This window comes from Hevea brasiliensis, chromosome 18 (assembly GCF_030052815.1).
Source record: "Hevea brasiliensis isolate MT/VB/25A 57/8 chromosome 18, ASM3005281v1, whole genome shotgun sequence".
NCBI lineage: Eukaryota > Viridiplantae > Streptophyta > Magnoliopsida > Malpighiales > Euphorbiaceae > Hevea > Hevea brasiliensis.
This window is the reverse complement of record NC_079510.1, coordinates 46,002,363-46,023,515: the sequence shown is the minus strand read 5'-3', so window position 1 is coordinate 46,023,515 and position 21,153 is coordinate 46,002,363. Positions and strand designations below refer to the sequence as shown.

General features: G+C 35.7%; 2 protein-coding genes across 4 annotated transcripts; both read left to right on the top strand.

The window, feature by feature from the left end:
• Positions 1 to 403: 403 nt before the first annotated feature.
• LOC110668564 (uncharacterized) lies at positions 404 to 14,092 on the top strand. Of its 3 annotated transcripts, none has more exons than XM_021829880.2 (8): positions 404 to 1,141; positions 1,561 to 2,468; positions 9,063 to 9,251; positions 9,370 to 9,461; positions 12,261 to 12,320; positions 12,408 to 12,477; positions 13,043 to 13,281; positions 13,363 to 14,092. In XM_021829880.2, the coding sequence occupies exons 2-8, from the start codon at positions 1,770 to 1,772 to the stop codon at positions 13,379 to 13,381; spliced, it is 1,368 nt and encodes a 455-aa protein (XP_021685572.2). In that variant the 5' UTR covers positions 404 to 1,141; positions 1,561 to 1,769; the 3' UTR covers positions 13,382 to 14,092. The 3 variants fall into 3 exon arrangements, with proteins under 3 accessions (XP_021685572.2, XP_021685569.2, XP_021685568.2); XM_021829877.2 differs by having other exon boundaries at positions 408 to 1,062; positions 13,043 to 13,246; XM_021829876.2 differs by having other exon boundaries at positions 408 to 1,141; positions 13,043 to 13,246.
• Positions 14,093 to 18,640: 4,548 nt separating this feature from the next.
• LOC110668600 (transcription factor MYB41-like) lies at positions 18,641 to 20,092 on the top strand. Its single transcript, XM_058140786.1, has 3 exons — positions 18,641 to 19,018; positions 19,107 to 19,799; positions 19,892 to 20,092. The coding sequence occupies exons 1-3, from the start codon at positions 18,756 to 18,758 to the stop codon at positions 19,926 to 19,928; spliced, it is 993 nt and encodes a 330-aa protein (XP_057996769.1). The 5' UTR covers positions 18,641 to 18,755; the 3' UTR covers positions 19,929 to 20,092.
• The last annotated feature ends 1,061 nt before the right edge of the window (positions 20,093 to 21,153 follow it).

Here is a 21,153-nt window from a genome sequence, read left to right as displayed (position 1 = left end):
AGCCATTGTGCACTGATGGTTTTACTGCTTGTAGCCTCAAGTCATCAATGGATTTTTGCTGATCATCCCTATACCCTGTGTTTTTAAGTTGAAAAGAATTTTTGGTTTAGTATTTCCTTAAATTTCGCTGCTATGGCCAATTGGCCATAACAATAACACCACCAGTATTCCATGAACCATGTAATCTAAGGAGAAGCCTTGTAATCCAAGCAGATGTCTTCTGTGAAGCTAAACTCCATGCCATTTGGAGGAATTAGTTTCTCTTCTTTGTATTGTTTCGACGGTCATGTTGCTGCTCAATTTGATTCTAATCTTGACTCAAACAGAATGGCATCTAATTCTCATACTGCTCTGGAAGCCAAAACATAAAAAAATGGTAATGGAATCGATGATCGCATCATTCCTTTTATATCGATTCTTTTAATTAGCAAATATATGTAGATCCGCTCACGGTTTGAGTTAGCTTCGCTATCAGATGCAGAATTGGCCGGAGCCGGAGTAAATTCGTGATTCGAACCTATCAATACTTCCCAGTCCCCACCCAAATCGAAATTGTAAATGAGGAAGGGGAGTCTCGTTCCCTTCTCTTCTTGAGCCAACCAGTCCTAATTCGCAAAAAAATTCAGACCTACAACTAGAATAGAAATCTAACCCTGAAGTGCCACTAATCCGAATTAAAATTGAACCGAAATCATTGAAATTGGAACTCAGCGATCGGTTCAGCCGTTCAGGTTGATTCCCTACTCTAGGGATCAAAACCGCGGGTTCCGAGTCCAGACAGCATCGTGGCCTGGGCGGGTCTGCGTATATATCTGCTCAGCATGATTGTTGCGTGTTTTTTAAAAGCCGAATGCTTTCTCGATCTCGATGCTATGCAGCAGGAAAACGACTTTACTTCGTCTTCACTTCTGTAACGTCTCGTCTTTTGGTTCTTTCCCTTTTACTCTCTTTCCCCTGTTCAGTCTGTGAGAGGAAATTCAAGCTGCATTGCTTCTCATCTATGCAGCTTTACCATTTCTGAATCTTCGGGTTTAATCCTTTGATTACCTTTGTTTTCTAATGGTAATATTTTTAGCCTTTTGTCTTTCTTCAAAGCAATGGGCCATGGCAATAGCTATTGTCAGGGTTAGATGGAATATTGGTATGTTCTGTGTTTGGTCTATTTTTGAATTAAATTGTTATCTCTCTTTTGAATTTGTTCTCTGATGCTTCTTCATATACATGGCGTATTTGCTTCTGGGTTTATTTTATTTCATATTTTGGCTGCGCATGCTCGCTATTAGATTGGAGTGCATGATTGCAGCTCAGTTTCTCTAATACGTGTATTTCTTACTACTATTTAGTGTAGTGATGGAGCTTTTGGAAAGAAATTTTGATGTGTCTTTGAATTTCGACTATTTAGGAGTTGGGAATTGTAAATTTCAAATGGAAGATTGTTCGTTTTCGTTTGGACTTCTTTTTTCTCTTTTATGATTTTGGTTTCGCTAATTTGTCATTAGAAGACTAAAATTATGTTATTGTCTTTGATTTTTCTTTGCCTCCTCCTCTTAACCATTACAGCATGAGCTTGGGAAGACCGACTGGTTGCTTGCCTCAATGGACAAGATGCATTAGTTATTTAGTTTATCCATCTTCTCTCAATCTTGCTTACATAGCAAAATAGATGCCTCCTTTTGGATTTGATGATATCTGCCTTCACCAAAAGAAAGAACATATTGGAATTTGTCATTCATTATCCTGTGAAGCTTGAGGCTAGGGAATGTGCATAGATGGAACACAATGTGAGTCTAACGGGTGAAGACCACTCCATATCACAGAACAATAACATGAAGAAATCAGACATCCACAGAAGTTATGCTAGTAGTAGAGATATTATAACTGGGAATGAGCTTTGGACAGATGGGCTTATTTGTGCCTTTGAATTTGTCCGAGGACATGGTAGGAGATCAATAAATTCTAAGTCTACCATAAGCAAACAAATAGACAGCGTGCATGCAAATGGAATAAAAGAGTCTTCTTCCCCAAGACTGGATCGGAACAAACTGTTGGAATCCTCGTCCATTTGTGAGTCTAGGGGTAATCAGAGTGCTCCTTTAAGTGAATATAAAGACAGCCTGATCGATCAATCAGGACAATATCATGCTGTGGAAAGATCTGGGGATACTCGTTGGGTACCCATTGGTTGGGCTAGAATCTCAGAACTTGTTAAAATGGTGCAAACTGATGCAAACTGGGCTACGCAGCAACTGGAGTTGATGGATGAAGAAGATGGTCTTACTGTTGCAGAATTAGCAGCTCCCTACTGGGAGCGCCCCGCAGGGCCCATATGGTGGTGCCATGTTGCTGCAGGTCATCCCTCTATCCAGGCCTGGCTCAGCAATGCTCAGTGGTTACATCCTGCAATTAGTTTAGCTTTGAGAGATGAAAGTCGATTGATAAGCGAACGGATGAAACACCTTTTTTATGAGGTAGGTCGGTTGTTTATTTTGACTGAATGATTTTATTCGAAGTGTAAGTCAATGTCATGCTAGACTATTCTGTGGATCTTCAGCCAAGTGGTAAAGTTCTCAATTTCATTACTTTTGAGAGCTGAATCAGAGGCTGGAATAATTGTGTAAACTGTTGAGACCTCATTGAAAGTGTTTTTTTTTTAATCATTATATCAGTATTTTTTATAGAATTTCTGGGAGAAGTACCTCCTCATTATTCATTATTCTCTCTCTCTCTCTCTCTCTCTCTCTCTCTCTCTCTCTCTCTCTCTAGACACACTATTCCCCCATCCACACTTTGTTCTTAAAAACTTTGTTCTTCAATAAAATATTGTCCGTCCTAATTTTTCCTTTTATTTTATCTATTACACCATTTATACTTTGCATATAAGGCAATCTTGTTTGACTAATCACGATTGATAATGTAACTTTGTGAGCCTGCACGGATAGAACTTTCACTGGGAAAAAAAAAAAATAAAAATGAAGGTCACTAAGGTCAAATCTATACTTATAAATGTGATGCATAGTAGATTGCATTTATACTCCGCAACAAATAAGGATGCTAAGAACAGATAGATTTTTAGAATATCAACTACATTACTCATTAAATGGATGGGGAGCAGTGCTCCATGCCCACATCCAGAATGACACAAAATGTTGGGAACCACTTAATAAAGTAAAAAATTGTGTTTGTTATAACAAGCACGCAAATCTAAGTTACACACACAAATTGCACAATCACACAGTATTGAAAAGAGAAGAAGAATAACACAGGATTTAACATGGTTCAACCGTAAGGTTTACATCTACGAGCAAGACAAGAGAAAAAAGTTTTACTATGGTGAAAAGAGTAAGATACAATCAATCAGAACTTTCAAACCCTACCCCCAGTGTGTTTCCCGAATATCAAATAACTTTACCGTAAATGGTATAATATTACAATATTTATACCGGTTCATACCACAGATCTCACTTTTTATCCCAATAGGGTCGCAGCGCGAAACTTTCGGGTTTGGGTCATAATTCGGGTCCATTAAAAAATATATTCAAAATTCAAGCTAAAAAAAATAACAATTCTTCCCTTTGGCTTGAATTCCCTTTATCATCAACAAAATAACCATAAAAATACTTTGTCTTGCCATATGCCCTCGCAAGGGCATTACTGAGCATTGCAAACACCAACCAAGTCTAGGCAATGCCTAAACTTGCTGACTGGGACTCCCTTGGTCATCATATCTGCTGGATTATCATGTGTAGAGACTTTCTGCACAACTACAGTCCCCTGGGATACAATGTCCCAAATAAAGTGATATCTGACATTAATGTGTTTAGTTCGCTCATGGTACATCTAATTCTTTGTGAGATGTATTGCACTCTGGCTGTCACAAAACACTGTTGCCTTGTTCTATATCAACCCAAAATCAGCAAACCTTGTAACCATAAAACTTCTTTTACTGCCTCTGCGAAGGCCACATATTCAGCCTCTGTGGTAGACAAAATAACTGTAGCTTGCAATGTTGCCTTTCAACTGATATCACTTCCAAAAAGAGTAAACAAATAAGCTGTCAAAGATCTCCTCTTGTCTAAGTCTCTTGCAAAATCTGAATCCACATAGCCAACAACTGAATCACTCGTTTTGGCCCTATCAAATGTCAGACCAACATCTGTAGTACCCTTCAAATACCTCAAAATTCATTTCACTGCCTGCCAATGCTCTTTCCCAGGATAGGTAATGTATCTACTCACAACACTAATTGCATGTAAAATGTCAGGTCGGGTGCATACCATAGCATACATGATGCTACCAACAGCACTCGAATAGGGAACACTGGACATGCGTTCCATCTCCTCATCTGTTTTGGGTGACATATCTGCAGATAACTTGAAATGGGCAGCAAACGGAACAGTCACAGGCTTAGCATTATTCATATTGAAACGCTTAAGCACTTTATCAATATAGGCCTGTTGAGACAAGAAAAGTTTCCCAACACTTCTATCTTTAGTAATTTCCATTCCTAATATCTTCTTTGCAGCACTCAAATCTTTCATCTCAAACTCTTCACTCAACTGCTTTTTCAGAATGTTAATTTGTTACGTGCTTTTAGCAGTAATAAGCATGTCATCCACATACAATAACAAATAAACAAAGGAATTATCTGAAAGCCTCTTATGATGTACATAACTGTCATATGAACTACGATTAAAGCCATTACAAATCATGAATGTATCAAATCTTTTGTACCACTGCCTAGGAGGCTGTTTCAGACCATATAAAGATTTCTTAAGTAAGCAAACACGGTTTTCCATACCTAGAATGACAAATCCCTCAGGCTTACTCATATAAATTTGCTCCTCCAACTCACCATAAAAAAATGCTGTCTTCACATCTAATTGCTCAAGCTCTAGATCATGAAGAGCAACCATAGCAAGTAAAACTCTGATAGAATTGTACTTCACAATTGGAGAAAATACTTCATTAAAGTCAATCCCCTCCCTTTGAGTAAAGCCTTTTTCTACCAACCGTGCCTTATATCGAGGTGCTTCAACTCCTAGAGTGCTTTCCTTTTTCTTGAACACCCATTTGCAACCTACCACTTTTTGTCCCTTAGGCAATGTTACAAGCTCCCAAGTTTGATTCTTGTGAAGAGATTCAATTTCTTCACTCATAGCACCAACCCACTGATCTGCATCTGAACAAGAAATAGCTTCTCTATAATTGCTGGGTTCATGCACATCAACTGTCTCAGCAACTGACAAGGCAAACACAACTAGATCTGCATATGCATATCTCTGCGGTGGTCTAATTTGTCTTCTCTCTTTACCAGTTGCAATGCTATATGGTTCCAGTTGCTGTTGCTCAGGTGCATCCTCTTGTTGATCAGGATCTTACACCTCATCCTTTGAATTACTGGATTGAACTGCTGAAGTATCAATATCAAGCTCCACTTGTTCTCTGACACCGTGATCTGATTCTGCTATTGACTTCTTCCTCTGACTATCCAATGATGCAGACTCATTAAATGTCACATCCCTGTTGATGATTAATCCTAGAGACTTTGGATCATTGCACCACAACCTGTAGCCTTTCACTCCAGATGCATACCCTAGAAATATGCATTTTCTTGCCCTCGGCTCAAGCTTACCATCTCTCACATGAGCATAAGCAAGGCAACCATATACTCTCAACTGAGAGTAATCAGTGGATGAACTAGACCAGATCTCAAAAGGAGTTTTGCACTCAATAGCTGTAGATGAAGATCTATTAACCAAGAAACAGGTTGTATTAATTGCTTCAGCCCAGAAATCCTTTCTCAATCCTGAATGTGAGAGTATGCTTCATGCTTTGTCACAAAGCGTTCTATTTATGCGTTCTGCAATACCATTCTGTTGTAGTATCCTTGTACAAGTGCGATGTCTCATTATACCTTCATTGCTGCAGAATGCATCGAACTTACGATTGCAAAATTCCAACCCGTTATCAGTTCTAAGACGCTTGACCTTCTTTTCTGTTTGCTTTTCAATCATCGTCTTCTACTTTACAAAGGTTGAAAATGCCTCATCTTTTATTTTCAAAAAATACACTCACACCATCCGAGAGTACTCATCAATCAAAGTCATGAAGTACCTGGCACTGCTCTTGGAAAGGATTTTGTTAGGACCCCATAGATCTGAGTGGATATAATACACTGTTCCTCTGGTCTTGCGTACTGTCTTTTTGTCGAACTTTACCCTGATCTGTTTGCCAGACATATAGTGTTCATAAAAGTCCATAGATTCTGTTTTCTGCCCGTCCAACAAATCCCGCTTGCTTAACACAAATAATTCTTTTTCACTCATATGACCAAAACGCATATGCCACAATTGAGTCTGATTCTGATTATTGCTTCCGGATGCTATTGCACCTTCCCCTGAAACTGTACTGCCCTGAAGAAAATATAATCCTGAAATCAAACTGCTCTTCATAAGTACCATAGAGCCCTTGCACACTTTGAGAACTCTATTCTCTGCATGGTATCTGAATCCATGAGTGTCAAGTGTCTCAAGAGAAATCAGGTTCCTCTTTAGGCCTGGAACATGCCAACACTCTATAGTTCTGACAACGCCATCAAACATCTTCAATCTGATGTTACCATTCCTTCAACAGGTAATGCACGATCATTGCCCATAAACACCTTGTCACTCATCTGTTTGTAAGTGACAAACCAGTTTCTGTGTGGACACGTGTTATAAGTAGCACCAGTATCAAGAATCCAGGAATTTTGTCCTTGATCTGAACTCACGGATAAAATTTCTCCAGCACTGTCATCATCATCAGAATCAATAAAATTATCAACCACATTCGCAAAACTTTTTAGTTGCTTTCCCTTTTTATTTTTCAACTTGGGATAGTCTCTCTTGTAGTGACCTTGCTTTTCGCACTCAAAACAGTTGGCTTTTTTAATTCTTGACTTAGATCTGACCTTAGATTTCTTCCTGCTGGAAGAACCCTCTCTTGAATGTGTTCTTTCCCTGCTCACCAAACCTTCCCCCTCAAATCTTTCTCTATTATCTGGAAATTTCTTTTTCAACTCCTTTGATTTCAGAGAATTACTAACATCGTCTAGTTAAATACTGTTTTTCTCATACAACAGAGTATCAACAAAAGTTTCATAGGAGGGTGGCAAAGAACATAACACAATAAGGGCCTGATTCTCACTATCAATCTCAATATCAATATTCTTCAGATCTATAATGATTGAATTGAATTCATCCAGATGTTCTTTAATTGGCGTACCTTCGCTCATTCTCATATTGTAAAGTCTTTTCTTCAGATAAAGGCGGTTGGTCAGCGATTTGGCAGAGTATAACTCCTCTAATTTCTTTCATGTCATAGATGCTGAGCTTTCACCAGCAATCTTGCGTAGGACATTATCAGTTACGCTAATGAAAATCGCACTCAAGGCTCTCTCCTTTAGATCAACTTTCTCCGCCTCTTTCATACCTTCTGGAAAGTTATCCTCGATTGCCTTCCATAGACCTTGTAGGATCAAGGAAGATTCAATTTTAATCTTCCACAGACTAAAACTTGATCTACCATCAAACTTCTACATCTCATACTTCGTTGAAGACGACGCCATCTGTAAACCCTAGGTTTTGCGCACAAAACTCTGATATCAGTTTGTTATAACCATAGTTATTAAAGGTGCACTTCAGGCACGCCTCAGGTTCAAGGCTCACCAGGCTCAAACCGTAACGCCTTATGCGCCTAGGCGTGCGCCTTTGTTCCAAGCACAAGATTCTAGAAAGAGCATGCTTTCTTTATTTCCATCTTTAGTGAGCACTTTTATTAGCAAAAAGGACTGCCGCTTAAACTCAAACCAGCAAACCCAATTCAAGATATATGCTAAAGAAAAAAAAAGAAAAGCATCACATTTGTTTGACTTTTATAGATTTTTTAAATTATTTACTTTTATGCCTCACCTCGCTCAGGTGCGCGCCTGTACTTTGCGCCTAGGCTCTAAGACTCCTTGGCGCCTTAGTGCGCCTTGAGCCTTTAATAACTATGGTTATAATAAGCACGCAAATCTAAGGTACACACACAAATCGCACAATCATACGGTATTGAAAAGGGAAGAAGAATAATACAGGATTTAACGTGGTTCAACCGTAAAGTCTACGTCCACGAGCAAGACAAGAGAAAAAAGTTCCACTATGATGAAAAGAGCAAGATACAATCAATCAGAACTCTCAAACCCTAACCCCAGTATATTTTTCGAATATCTCACAACTCTACCGCAAAGGGTAGAATTTTACAATATTTATACTGGTTCATACTACAGATCTTATTTTTTATCCCAATCGGGTTGCAACGCGAAACTTTTGGGTTTGGTCACAATTCGGGTCCATGAAAAAATATATCCAAAATTCAAGTCACAAATAATAACAGTGTTATTTGCTTATTTTAGACACGTGGATGCACAATTTCTATTTCATCTCTTACATTCATGCGAGGAAGAGATTGAACCACAGACATGCTACTGTGACCTGCAGTTGTGAGTTTGTACTTACCTGGACAATTTTTTCACTTCTGCAGTGCATGAGTTGTAGGGGTTGCCTATCGTACACTGCCTTCCTTTTACTTTTTTTTTTTTTTTTCCTCAGAGAGATTGTCTCCATGACTCAAACTCCAACCTTCTGATCAATAAGGACTAACCTTACCGTTGCACCAAGGCTTGCCCTATTACGTAGAGTTTAATCCATCTAATTTAAATTTACTGTGTTCATTATTGGTTAAGTGAATTGAGGTTTACTATAACCCTTATATGAGATATCATATAAAGTTGGAATGACGGATACTTGGCCTAGGTCCAAGCATTAATTATGAAAAAAATTAATTATATAAAATTTAAGCATGCATCCTGGGTTTACATTTTAGTTTAAACATGTTGTCAGGCAGATTGTTGTGCAGTTGAAGGATTTGCTATCTTTCCTTTCCACCCAAATTTGGAATGAGACAATGAACTTCTTTCTTCTTCTTCTTCTTCTTCTTGGTGTTCTGTTGGATTATTTTTTATGATTTATGTTTCTATCAAGGTCCCAGTAAGGGTTGCTGGAGGGCTGCTGTTTGAACTCTTGGGGCAATCAGTTGGTGATCCATTTGTTGAAGAGGATGACATTCCTATTGTGATGCGCTCTTGGCAAGCACAAAATTTTCTAATCACTGCATTGCACATAAAAGGGCATGTGTCAAAAGTAAATGTTTTGGGCATCACTGAAGTTCAGGTTGGTTGTGCTTAACATGATATTTTCACTCGAGTAGAGTGCTGGAATAGTTATGATGCAATTTGAATTATAGTCACTTGATCATTCATACCTTCCTTTTGTTCTCTACTTTCTTTAGGAGAATCTTTCTGCTGGAGGTTATAATTCTCCAAGAACAGTGCATGAAATCATAGCACTACTAGCATGCCGCCTTACTCGGTGGGATGATAGGTAACTGAAACAATGGAAGTTTGTAATTTAACTCAGTTACATATTCCTGGTGTCTTTTAATCTTTTCCCTGAATTTACTTGACATAAATATGTGCACGCATTATTGTTCCCCTGTTTCTGTATGGTGCATTGTGACGCATTTACTGGCAGCAGTTGTCCCACATCTGTACAATGTCTCTATCCTTTTGTGGCTCACCTGGTTTCTTTGTTTTTCATAAAAGATTACCTTATCTTTGTGTTACATATCAGCCTGCACACTTACTAAAACAGAGGAATAGGGAGAGAAAGAAATAGAAATAGATGAGAAAAGAATAGAAATGGATGAGTAAAGAGAAGAGAGAGTAGATGAGAATAGAAATAGATTGGATGAGAACAGAAAGAGAATATTTCTGAGATGAGAGAGATATCTTTGATTATTAATGATCTTGGATAGTCTCCTCTTTACAAGCAAGCTCCTATTTATACTTCTTTAGATCCTATAGCTGTTCTCTACAGTTACAACTGACTGGAGGGTAATTACAATAGACTATTACAATAGAATCTCCCTATTTAACTGCTGGACCAACCCCCTTAATTGCTTACTCATAACATTCCCCATTCCTTGAAATCATTTTTGTCCTCAAGAATGAAGAAAATGCTGAAAATGAAATAAATTTCAGGTGCTGCCTTCTTGTCAGCAGACATAATGTGAGAATCTCAAATAACATCTTCTGTTGGCCAGTCAATTCCCTGAATTTTGGAATACCAAATATTAACTTCCATCATATGCTGTAGTTGAAATGTCCCATAGAATTGGCTAAAAGTTGCAGGTGATAGTATGAACCATTAATTAACAAAGAATTCATTTTTTTTTTCTTTTTCTTCTCCAAATTTCTCATGCTTATTCCTTCAAGATTATAATACTATTTGATGGCTTAACTTTTTTCCTATCCCTTCTTGATTTTTCCCATTCATCTTCTATGAGACTTAAAGGATCACAACAGCTGAATTCACCATCTTGGCTCCTAAAATTCTGCCACTTGCTTATAGTATCCACATTTTTTGTAGCTCCTTTATCTTTCCTGTTTTCAAGAATATCCCCAAAAGTTTTTGCAGCAAGAATTTCAGGTTTAACTTCTGCATTCCCCATAGCAAACTCTAGTTTCCTATCATCAATATCTTCATCTTTGTCCTTCTCATATTCCTCTCTTTCACTAGACAATTTAGAAACAAAATCTTGCTTCTCCTCCGCATCAGTGCACGTCTTCCTTATTGGAATTTTCATCAAGGACATCCTGTTCTTCACTTGACTTTTCAAGAATGGGATCCTCATTATTAAAGACTGCAACATTCCCCTTTGCCACTTGAATTGCTTCAACCAATTTGTCCATTCTCTTTTGAAATGACTTCGCATATTTCTCTAATTTTTGTAACAGCAATTTTTCTTGCCTTTTTAATCCTCTGTTGACAATTTCCATAATCCTATTAAGTAACTTTTGTTCCCAAGATTAGTCTTCCATGATCCTCTTGTAGAAGGCTGAGTAGGATGTTGGAGAATTTTGCTTCTTAGAGAAGAAAATTTATAGGGACAAGGGAAGAAAAGTTGAGGCAGAAATAAAGATTTCAAGAATTTCAAGAAAGAATAGAGAAAACCCCTAACAGAGCTCAAGAATTGGAAAATTGGGAATAGGAGAATTTAGAAGTGATTGCAGAGAAAGATTCTGAAGATATAGTCGCAAGAAACGAAGAATATACGAGAAAGAGAAATTAAGGGAAAAGGAAGAAGAACAGAAAAGAAAACTGAATAGAGGAAAGGAAAGAGAAAATAGAAGAAAGGAGAATTTCAGGAATTTCAAGAAACAGGTCTCTGGAATTGAGAAGACTCCCATTTATCTGCATATAATTGCAACTTCAATAAGAAAGTTTGGAAGCAATCCCACCTCAGAACCAAGCTCTGATACCATTTTGTTGCATGTCAGCCTGCACACTTGCTAAAACAGAGGAATAGGGAGAGAGAGATAGAAATAGATGAGAAAAGAATAGAAGTAGATGAGAAAAGAGAAGAGAGAGTAGATGAGATGAGAAATAGATTGGATGAGAAGAGAAAGAGAATATTTCAGAGATGAGAGAGATATCTTTGATGATTAATTATCTTGGATAGTCTCCTTTTTACAAGTAAGCTCCTATTTATATTTCTTTAGATCCTATAATGCTCTCTACAGTTACAACTGACCGGAGAGTAATTTCAATAAACTAATACAATAGAATCTCCCTATTTAACTGCCAGACTAGCCCCCTAATTGCTCTATTCCTTACTCTTAACACTCTGTTATATGATTGAAAATGCATATTCGGAGTTCCTTAATAATTTTTTCTAGTGACTAACAGTTATTAATCTACATCTCTCTATATAATTGTAATACATACTTTTTCTGCCTGAGGCATCATCTTTAGGACATTCAAAGCTAGCTTGAAAGGATACTCAAATATTAGCAACCGTTAATTGGAATTTCAATAGAGAAATTTAACCGAATTTTGATACTACAGTTGTCCGCTGCTTATTCTATTTTATTCTGGTTTATTTTTTACAGGGATATTTGTTAAGTCAATTTGCTTTTATTTTTTATTGGTGCAGCCATTAAAATGTTTATGTAGTAGGAAGCATTGGTTACAGCCAGAAAAATTATAAGCTTTGAGTATACATGTAACTAGACATGCTATCATAATTTTTTTATACACATTATGCTTGTCCTATGGCTCCAAAAGTGGTCCCCTTCTTTTCTAACTAAAGGTTTTGCTTTTATTGTTTGATGTATTTAGGTTATTTCGCAAGTCCATATTTGGGGCAGCAGATGAGATCGAATTGAAATTTATGAACAGGTTCTGTTAAAGATACATGCATTTGTCTAAAACAAATTTATTACTTTCATTCACCTACAATTTAGTTATGAATAAATCATTGAACAGGAGAAACCATGAAGATATGAATCTCTTCAGTATTATTTTGAACCAAGAAATCAGAAGGTTATCAAGACAGGTTTGTCGTTCATCTCTGTTTATTGAAGCCTGCTTTTGTTTGGAAGAACTGCTGTCAGTTTAACAGCTTGAATGAGATCATCTGGAAATTAAGCCTGTGAAAGTCACGTAGTTCTCTACTTCTCTTAAGCTTAGAATTGACCCTCAACTCATTTTCCACTACTGTTTTTTCCCCATTTCAGTTGAAAGTGGTTATATCTAGTTATGATGTTGATTGTCCACTGCCGCTGGCGCCGCCCACACCAACAACCCCCCCCCCCCCCCCCCAACACACACACACACACACACACACAAAATGTTTTTAAACATAAATAATATACATAAAATAAAGAAATTTGTATACAATCTTTGAAATTTTAACAAAGAAGTAATATATGCTTAATGAATTGATAACACAAAAAGTGAAGTTGTCTTCCCTTTCCAGTGGGATATGCCAAATTTAAATTTCTGTTTGTTAGAATAGAAGGCTTGGTAGTCCAGAAAAATTAAATGGTTTCTTAAGCTAGCATTATGTATATGTGTCTTATCCACAGGATCACCAAAGCCTGGGGCATGTTGCATTGCAGGTTATTAGAGTGAAATGGTCACTCCATGCAAGAGAGGAGATTGTTTTTGAGCTGCTTCATCAGTTGAGAGGAAATGCAACAAGAGCATTTTTAGAGGAAATAAGGAAGAGCACTAGAGAAATGATGGAGGAGCAAGAAGCAGTTCGTGGTCGCTTGTTTACCATTCAAGATGTCATGCAAAGCACGGTTCGGGCATGGTTGCAGGTTTGTACAGGAGAAAAAGAAATGGATAGACAAGGGTATCTTCAATTTCTAAGCCAATGTGGACATACCCTTCCTAGATTGTTTTGATAAGTTCTTTACATCTTTGATGATTTCAGGATAGAAGCCTACGTGTAACCCATAATTTGGCTGTTTTTGGAGGCTGCGGCCTTGTTCTTTCAATCATTACTGGGTTGTTTGGAATCAATGTGGATGGGATCCCTGGAGCGAACAATACACCATATGCATTTGGTCTGTTTGCAGCTCTCCTGGTGTTCATAGGTGTGGTGCTAATTGCAGTTGGGTTGCTTTACCTTGGTTTGAAGCAACCCATCACTGAAGAGAAGGTTGAAGTAAGAAAGTTGGAATTGCAAGAACTAGTGAAGATGTTTCAGCATGAGGCAGAGACTCATGCCCAGGTTCACAAAAATGTGTATCGAAGCAACTTGACCCCTACTTCTGGAGATGACGTGGATTATCTTCTCGTCCAATGAAGACGTGGATTATTGTAATCAGTAAAATGGAGTCTTGAACGCTTTGACGGCGGGAGTAACATTGGTGAATTGGCAATGATCAATTTCACTTGTAAACATGGTCTTGGTTCCCTAGGCTTTAATGGTTATAGTCCAAAGAAAGAAAAAAGAATAAATTTCATACATAGGAATAAGCTTATACATAGTTAGCATCTATATCCATCAACCACTGAGATAGAAAAAAGCGATTGTGTACTTTCAACTTGACAGAAGAGAAATGGTACTGTCGCCCAGATCCTGAAACCTATCTTCCTCTTGTATTAGATACAAAGCTTGTGATGATCTTTTAATTTCTAGATGGTTTGCTTCTGTCTCATATTTACTAGCTGGGGAATGAATTTGCCAATCTCTGTTGAAATGGTTCCTGAAATGAGGAAAAAAAAAACAATAAAAAAAAAAAGTTGATTTGGCCAAGTCTTAAAAACCAGATCATGATGTGAACCAAATGTTCAGAAGAAATACTCTAAGAAATTGGAGAGGAAGAAATTGAGAGAAGGCTGTGACTGGACTTTATTGGTTAACAACTTTACTCTTCCTTAGTACATCTTGACTATTTATATGAAAACTAGATTACAATCAGTTGATAATGGTGCAAGACACTCTTTTTTTTTCCCCTTTTAGTTGGCTTTTGAATTTTGATATAGAAAAAAAATTGTTTTGTAATAAAAGTGACTTTTTTCCAATTAATTTCAAAAAAAAAAAGAGCTTTCTTTCCTATTAATTACTCAGCAATCATCCATTATTGAAGAAATCTAGCATTTTAGGTCCATCACAGGGAAATGTTTTGATGAGACCTATTCAAATGGTGAATATTCAGATGTTTGCTCCCATCTTCTATTCTCATGAAATGAATACACGACTTGCCATTCAATTTCCCACTAAAGAATGAGAATTGAATACTGTAGAAGATAAACAGTAGCAAAAATGGAACTTTCTAAGGTTGTAAGCCTATATGCTGGGCTTAAATCATATGCCTATATTGGCCCAAGAAATGTCGTGATGATCATTTGGATTAACAAAATTTCTAGCAACATCTAAAATGGAATCTATCCACAAGATATTCTCAAAATTTTATTTTAAATTTAAATATAAATTGAAATTAAATGAAAATTAAAAATAAAAATAAAAATTATCAGCTTGTGAGTGTGGATAATATTGAAGCCATCGGGAAACATTGTCTTGACATCCTATGGGCCTTAGACTGGCATGTTTGAGCCAATAATTGTATGAATTAAGTCAGCGTAGCAGTGGGCAAATAATTAAATATTAAACAAGTGATTATTAGGTGGTTAAATGGGGACACACAAGTCATCATAACTTAATTAACAAACAACAACTCTTATAATTATTAAGTTTAAATTTTACTTTTCAGTCATATGAAATTAGATAAAATAAAAATTATTTAATTCAAAATTAAAATAATTTGAAATGGCTTATTTAATTTTAATAATTTCTTAAAAAAATTTAGTCAATTATTTATATAAAAAAAAAATTGAAGGAGAGAAAGTTTGATAAACTACCGTCAGAAACTTTGTGCGGTAAATGGTCAATGGGTTCATCGTTATTCCTTTGAATTTTTTTTCACTTTGCTTATCTTTTAGGGTTTATCCAACCATCGTCTATAAAAAGGAGGAGGAAATATAATTCGTCTGTTCTCTTTGACAAACAAAACCCTTTCTGATTATAGCGAGCTAAATATTAAATTAAATTTTAAGAGTCAAATATATACTTAGTCGAAAATAAAATTTAAAATTTTAAAAGTTAAAAAAGAAATAAAATGAAGAATTTAAAGTTTATTCAAAGAGCTTATAAAGTTGTTTTAGCATGCATCAGATATTTATGAAGATGTTATAAATCAGATATATAAAATTACTGATTAGCACAAAATTTAGTACAAAATTACTATCTCAAACCATGTGCTAGAACAATGTTATTTTCCTCTTCTAATTAATATGTGTAAATTTTCTTTAAAATGGTAAAATTCTATTGTTTATTACTAAGGGGAATCCTTTATAATAACAATTTTGTTTAAAAATTACTATTAGCAACAACAATAGCAAACATCCTCTAACTCCAATTTAAAATTCTATATTAAAAGCTTCCATAACAAATAAGGTTATTTTCATTGTTCTTGAATTCTTTCTTTAGAAATATTAAACTTGTTGTCTCACATTGATTTAGATGAGAGTTTTATGCTAAATGTAAGATTTAGATAATTTTTTTTTTCTTCAAAGGTAGACAATGCAAATACACGGATTATGGGCAAGACATGCACCTTAACAAAACTATGTCAATTTTATCAAGGCCCACTAACCCATATAACCCACATACGCGCATTTCATAATCGATGTAGGAGCCCAAATACTCAATCTCATCAGGAAACTTATGCGAGTTGAATCACACTCACACACATTGACTCACTTTTCTTGACATTAAATTTCTTTTTCTTAAAGATAGACAGTGCATACACATAAATCAAGAACATGACACACACCTTGATAAAATTATATCAATTTTATTAAGACCCATTAACTTAAATAATTTCACGCATATATTTTTCACAAACGATAAGAGAATTTGAAAGCTCAAATCTCATCCTTAAGTTAACTTTTAAGGTAGGATTGCATCTGGTACAGGCAACCTCCACTTGTGAGGTCATCCATATCAGAGTAAGATCTTTGAAGTCATTTGAATGGAGATTCAAACTTATGAATTGTGATGCAAGACGTATTTGCGTACGCCATTATTGTTTTGGTAAAATGGGTGATCAACCATTCATTGGACACTTTCCAAGAGCAGTTACAAAAAATAACTACCAATTAGAAAAAAAAATTATACAATTCATTTGACCTTCAACGATAAATAAATAAATAAAATTCAGAGTTAAATGATGAGTAGGTAATTTTTTTTCCAATATTGCAATACCTCATATGGAAAATGCCAAGATATCGCACAACAAACTTTCAATAATGATACTTGTTTTTTAAGAACACTATATATATATATATATATATATATTGCATATTAGAGTTTATAATGTAATTAACTGTACAAAGGTTAAAATTCTTTTTCTAGTTAAATTCAGTGATTAAAAATATATTATTCATTCAGCAAATATCAATTTCGAGTCCCGTTCATCAATTCCTCCTATCACACTTTAAACACAAATTGTTATAAACTAATTAACTTGACTTGCAAAATGAATATCTTGAAACTAATCAGTATCTATTTATTTCAGGAAAAATATATAATTTTTTTAAATATCTTTTCTATTTTTTAAATTTTGAGGGTATTCAGGAAAATTGACTAATAATTTTTTTAGTTTAAGAGAAAATTAAGTATGTTTAAAGGAAACTGAAAAAGGTATTTATTTTTTAAATTTCTTAAAACTTATTAAAATGTGAATAAATGTACTATTTTTATATTTTTTATTGTTTATTTTTTGTATTTTTTATAATATTATTAAAATAAATTATTGTGCACTGCGAAAGCATATAGACTACAAAAAAATAAAGCAAATATACAATACACTAATATTTACGTGGTTTATCATCTCAACATAGATTTATATCCACCGGCATGCTATCTTCTACTATCATCAATAAATAAATCATCATAACAAGCTCATAAATATATTCACATCAACCCAATAATACCCAAGAGAACCCATATAACATCAAATTGCTCATAGTAAATATATTAGTTAGTCCCTTTTAGTCTCCTTTAGACACACCCAATATATTTACTATTACAACACTACACCACAAAGGGTGCCTTCAACTAAATGGGCAAGAGCCCTTTCACCAATCGACAAGAATCCCTTCCTCTTAAATTCTATGTTTTTACTCCACGTTAGGCGAAAATCTCTCTCCATGTAAGTGCCATTCATCAATGGGCAGAGTCAAATCCTCAGTAATTGGTAAAGCCCCTCTCTACAATGGGCAACAGCTTTACTCCAAGAGCTGAAAGCTAAATAACCTTTTCCACCATTGTTCTATTTATAGTGTTAATTCCCTCAATCCTAGGAATAAAAGTTTTACTCAATACAGGAAATATTCCTCCATCCAATTGAGGAATGTTTCTTCAACTCAAATTGGGAAAAAATCTCTTCAAATCTCACTAGGATTTTGAATCATAATTCTAACACAAATATTATATAATATTATAAATTGAAAGAAAGAAAGTTAACATTTTTAATGTGTACTTCAAACATTAGAAAGTATTTCAGTGTTCAACAAAATAATAATAAAAAAAAAGTTATTTTCTTAAAAAAATATTATTGACAGATAATTTATTTTTTACAAAACAACAAAGTCGCCTAAATTTAACATGCAAATGGTTTGCTAATCTTGTCTTTATTAACATCGTAATTATTTGATTTGCTGGTCTTAGATGTGTTTCATTGACATTTGCATCCTTTAATTCTTGGCCTCATCTGCAAACCAAACCATTTTAAGGTCAACCCAACAGGTGGATGAGATTACACATTGCAAGGAAAAATTCTTTGCTATACTCGAAGCAATACTATTAACAAATATAAAGTATTTTTCATGTCATTCATTCATTGATCAAGTGTAATACATTCGCACTGTGCAATAATCTGAATTAAACGAAGGCCTTTTTTGACCCAGAAATGAATTCTCAACATTCATCCATTTTTACCGACCTTATTTTATCACACTTGCACTACCTAATCCTGTTTTTAGTGCCATAATCAGTTGCTTATACGCTTCCTCTTTGCTTTGAATATGGGCTGCTAGGTGACTTTCTCTATTGTTGCCTCGATTTTGGAAGTTTAATTAGAATAAATCTTAAAAGAAAATGACGTTTTCTCCCTTGATTTTCTTGTACCATGCATCTATAAAGCCATCGTACTTGTGTCTTCTAGAGTAAAATCAACTGTATTGCTCTCAACTAAGGTATCCAAAACCTGTCCTGCATTGGTCACTGCATAGAATAGTACACACTGCACAGACATAATGGTTAGGTCTCCATGTTGCTTTGACAGTAGCTTGAAGAAGGGTCCATGGACACCCGAGGAGGATGAGAAACTAGTTGATTATATCAACAGAAATGGTCATGGAAGTTGGAGGACTCTGCCAAAGCTTGCAGGGTTGAACAGGTGCGGAAAGAGTTGCAGACTACGGTGGACAAATTATCTGAGGCCTGATATCAAGAGAGGAAAATTTTCTGAAGAGGAAGAACGACTCATAGTTAATCTTCATTCAGTTCTTGGAAACAAGTACGTATTAAGATTTTTCATAGACGAATGAGTCTTGAAAATGTGTCAACTGTTCTTTCTTAATTTTAAACATGCTCTGGTGTGGCAGGTGGTCAAGGATAGCTACACATCTTCCAGGACGGACAGATAATGAGATCAAGAACTTTTGGAACACCCACATGAGGAAGAAGCTCCTCCAAATGGGAATTGACCCTAACACACACAAGCCTAGAGCTGATCTCAATCATCTTTTGAATCTTTCTGCCTTACTATTTGGCAATTTGACAAGTCCTTGGAACAATATCGTTAAGTTACAACTGGCAGACGCCACTCACCTAACCAACATTCGATTGTTGCATAATCTATTACAGCAGATTATGAATACAAGCACGTTTCCTGGTGTTACTGTTTCAGCAGGAACCCAAAATCTTTACCCACTTGAACAACTACTCAATAAGACTGCTACAACCTCCTTGTACACCAACGAACCATTTGCACGATCCGAGGATCTTCCCTCTCAAGCACCAACCATTGGAGTCATAGATAATGCCAATCTATGGGCATCCCTTGAAGGTGAATTACTGGGCCTTAACATGGAGAATAACAACTTGATTATGAACAGTTGCTGTGATATTCAGACCGGAAACCCACTTCGTCATCAGTTGGTTCCAGCCTCAAACTCATCCTCTACTGGGACTTCCATGGTCAATCAAATGGAAAGCAATGCTAACCCATTAAACGATGTCGTTGATTCTTGGGATAAGCTAATAGATGATGATTCCTTCTGGAAAGATATTCAAGAGTAAGTTCGATTCTTCCCCTCCTTTCTTTTCCAATTTGTATACGCAAGCATTAATTAGTTAATTAATGATAAGTTTCCTTTCACTTTTGCAGCTTAACATCCTTCTCACAATCACCTGCCTCCTGCTAGAGATTTGTTGAATGTGGAGAGATTAGCATATGATGAGAAAGTTCATTTGACCTTCATCGTTATTATTGTTATAGTTTAAGATTTTTCTCTTTCTTTTTCAAATTTTTTAATTTATTCAATCTTGATGTAGATGCTGGTTATTAATTATAATACGTTACCTGTAAGGATACATGGCTTCAATTACTTTTGTGTGGATGGGAATTTTTCTTATCATCATGGATAACCAAAAATTCTTCATATCCTTACCAAAACATGTATAATCATAAATATACAAGCTAAAAATGTCAATAAAACAAACCAGCAAATCTTGAAACTAAACAATCAAATCCTCAACCTTAAAGTCAATGGAGCATCAACTGACAAAAACAATAAGTTAATGTGCATAATTCAACTCAACTCAACTAAGCCTTTATCTCAAGAATTTGGGATCGGCTATATGGATTCTCTTTTTTCATTCTAAACGATTTTAGGTTAAATCTTTAGAAATGTGTAATGCTTCTAGGTCATTTATATTACTTTCCTCCAAGTCAGTTTAGGTCTACCCCTTCTTTTCTTTCTATCCTCTAACCTAATGTGCTCTACTTGTCTAACTGGAGTCTTCGTATGTCTACGCTTCACATGATCAAACTACCTCAATCTCCCTTTTCTCTACTTATCCTCAATTGGCACCACTCTTACCTTTTTTCTAATACTCTCATTACAGACTTTATCTAGTCTAATATGACCACTCATTCACCTTAACATTTTCATTTCCGCAACTCTTATCTTAGACACATACGACTCCTTCAGTGCCCAACACTTACTACCATATAATATGGCTGGTCGTATGGCTGAACGGTAAAATTTTCCTTTCAACTTATTGGGAATCTTGTGATCACATAAAACTCCCGTGACCCTTCTCCATTTCAACCATCCGGCTTTAATCCTATGACTAACATCTTCCTCACATCCCCCATCTACTTGAAGGATCGAGCTGAGATATTTAAAGTGATTACTTTGGAGCAGTACGACTCTATCAAAACTAACTCATTCCCTATCATCAGTTTGATCTTCACTGAACTTGCAATGCATATATTCTGTCTTTGTTCTACTTAACTTAAAATCCTTTGACTCTAGAGTACTTATCCAAAACTCTAGCTTTCTATTGACAAGTTAATGTGCACAACTAAAAGAGATATATTATTCAGTGCTTTCCATGCATTCTCATTAACAATTATATAAGATC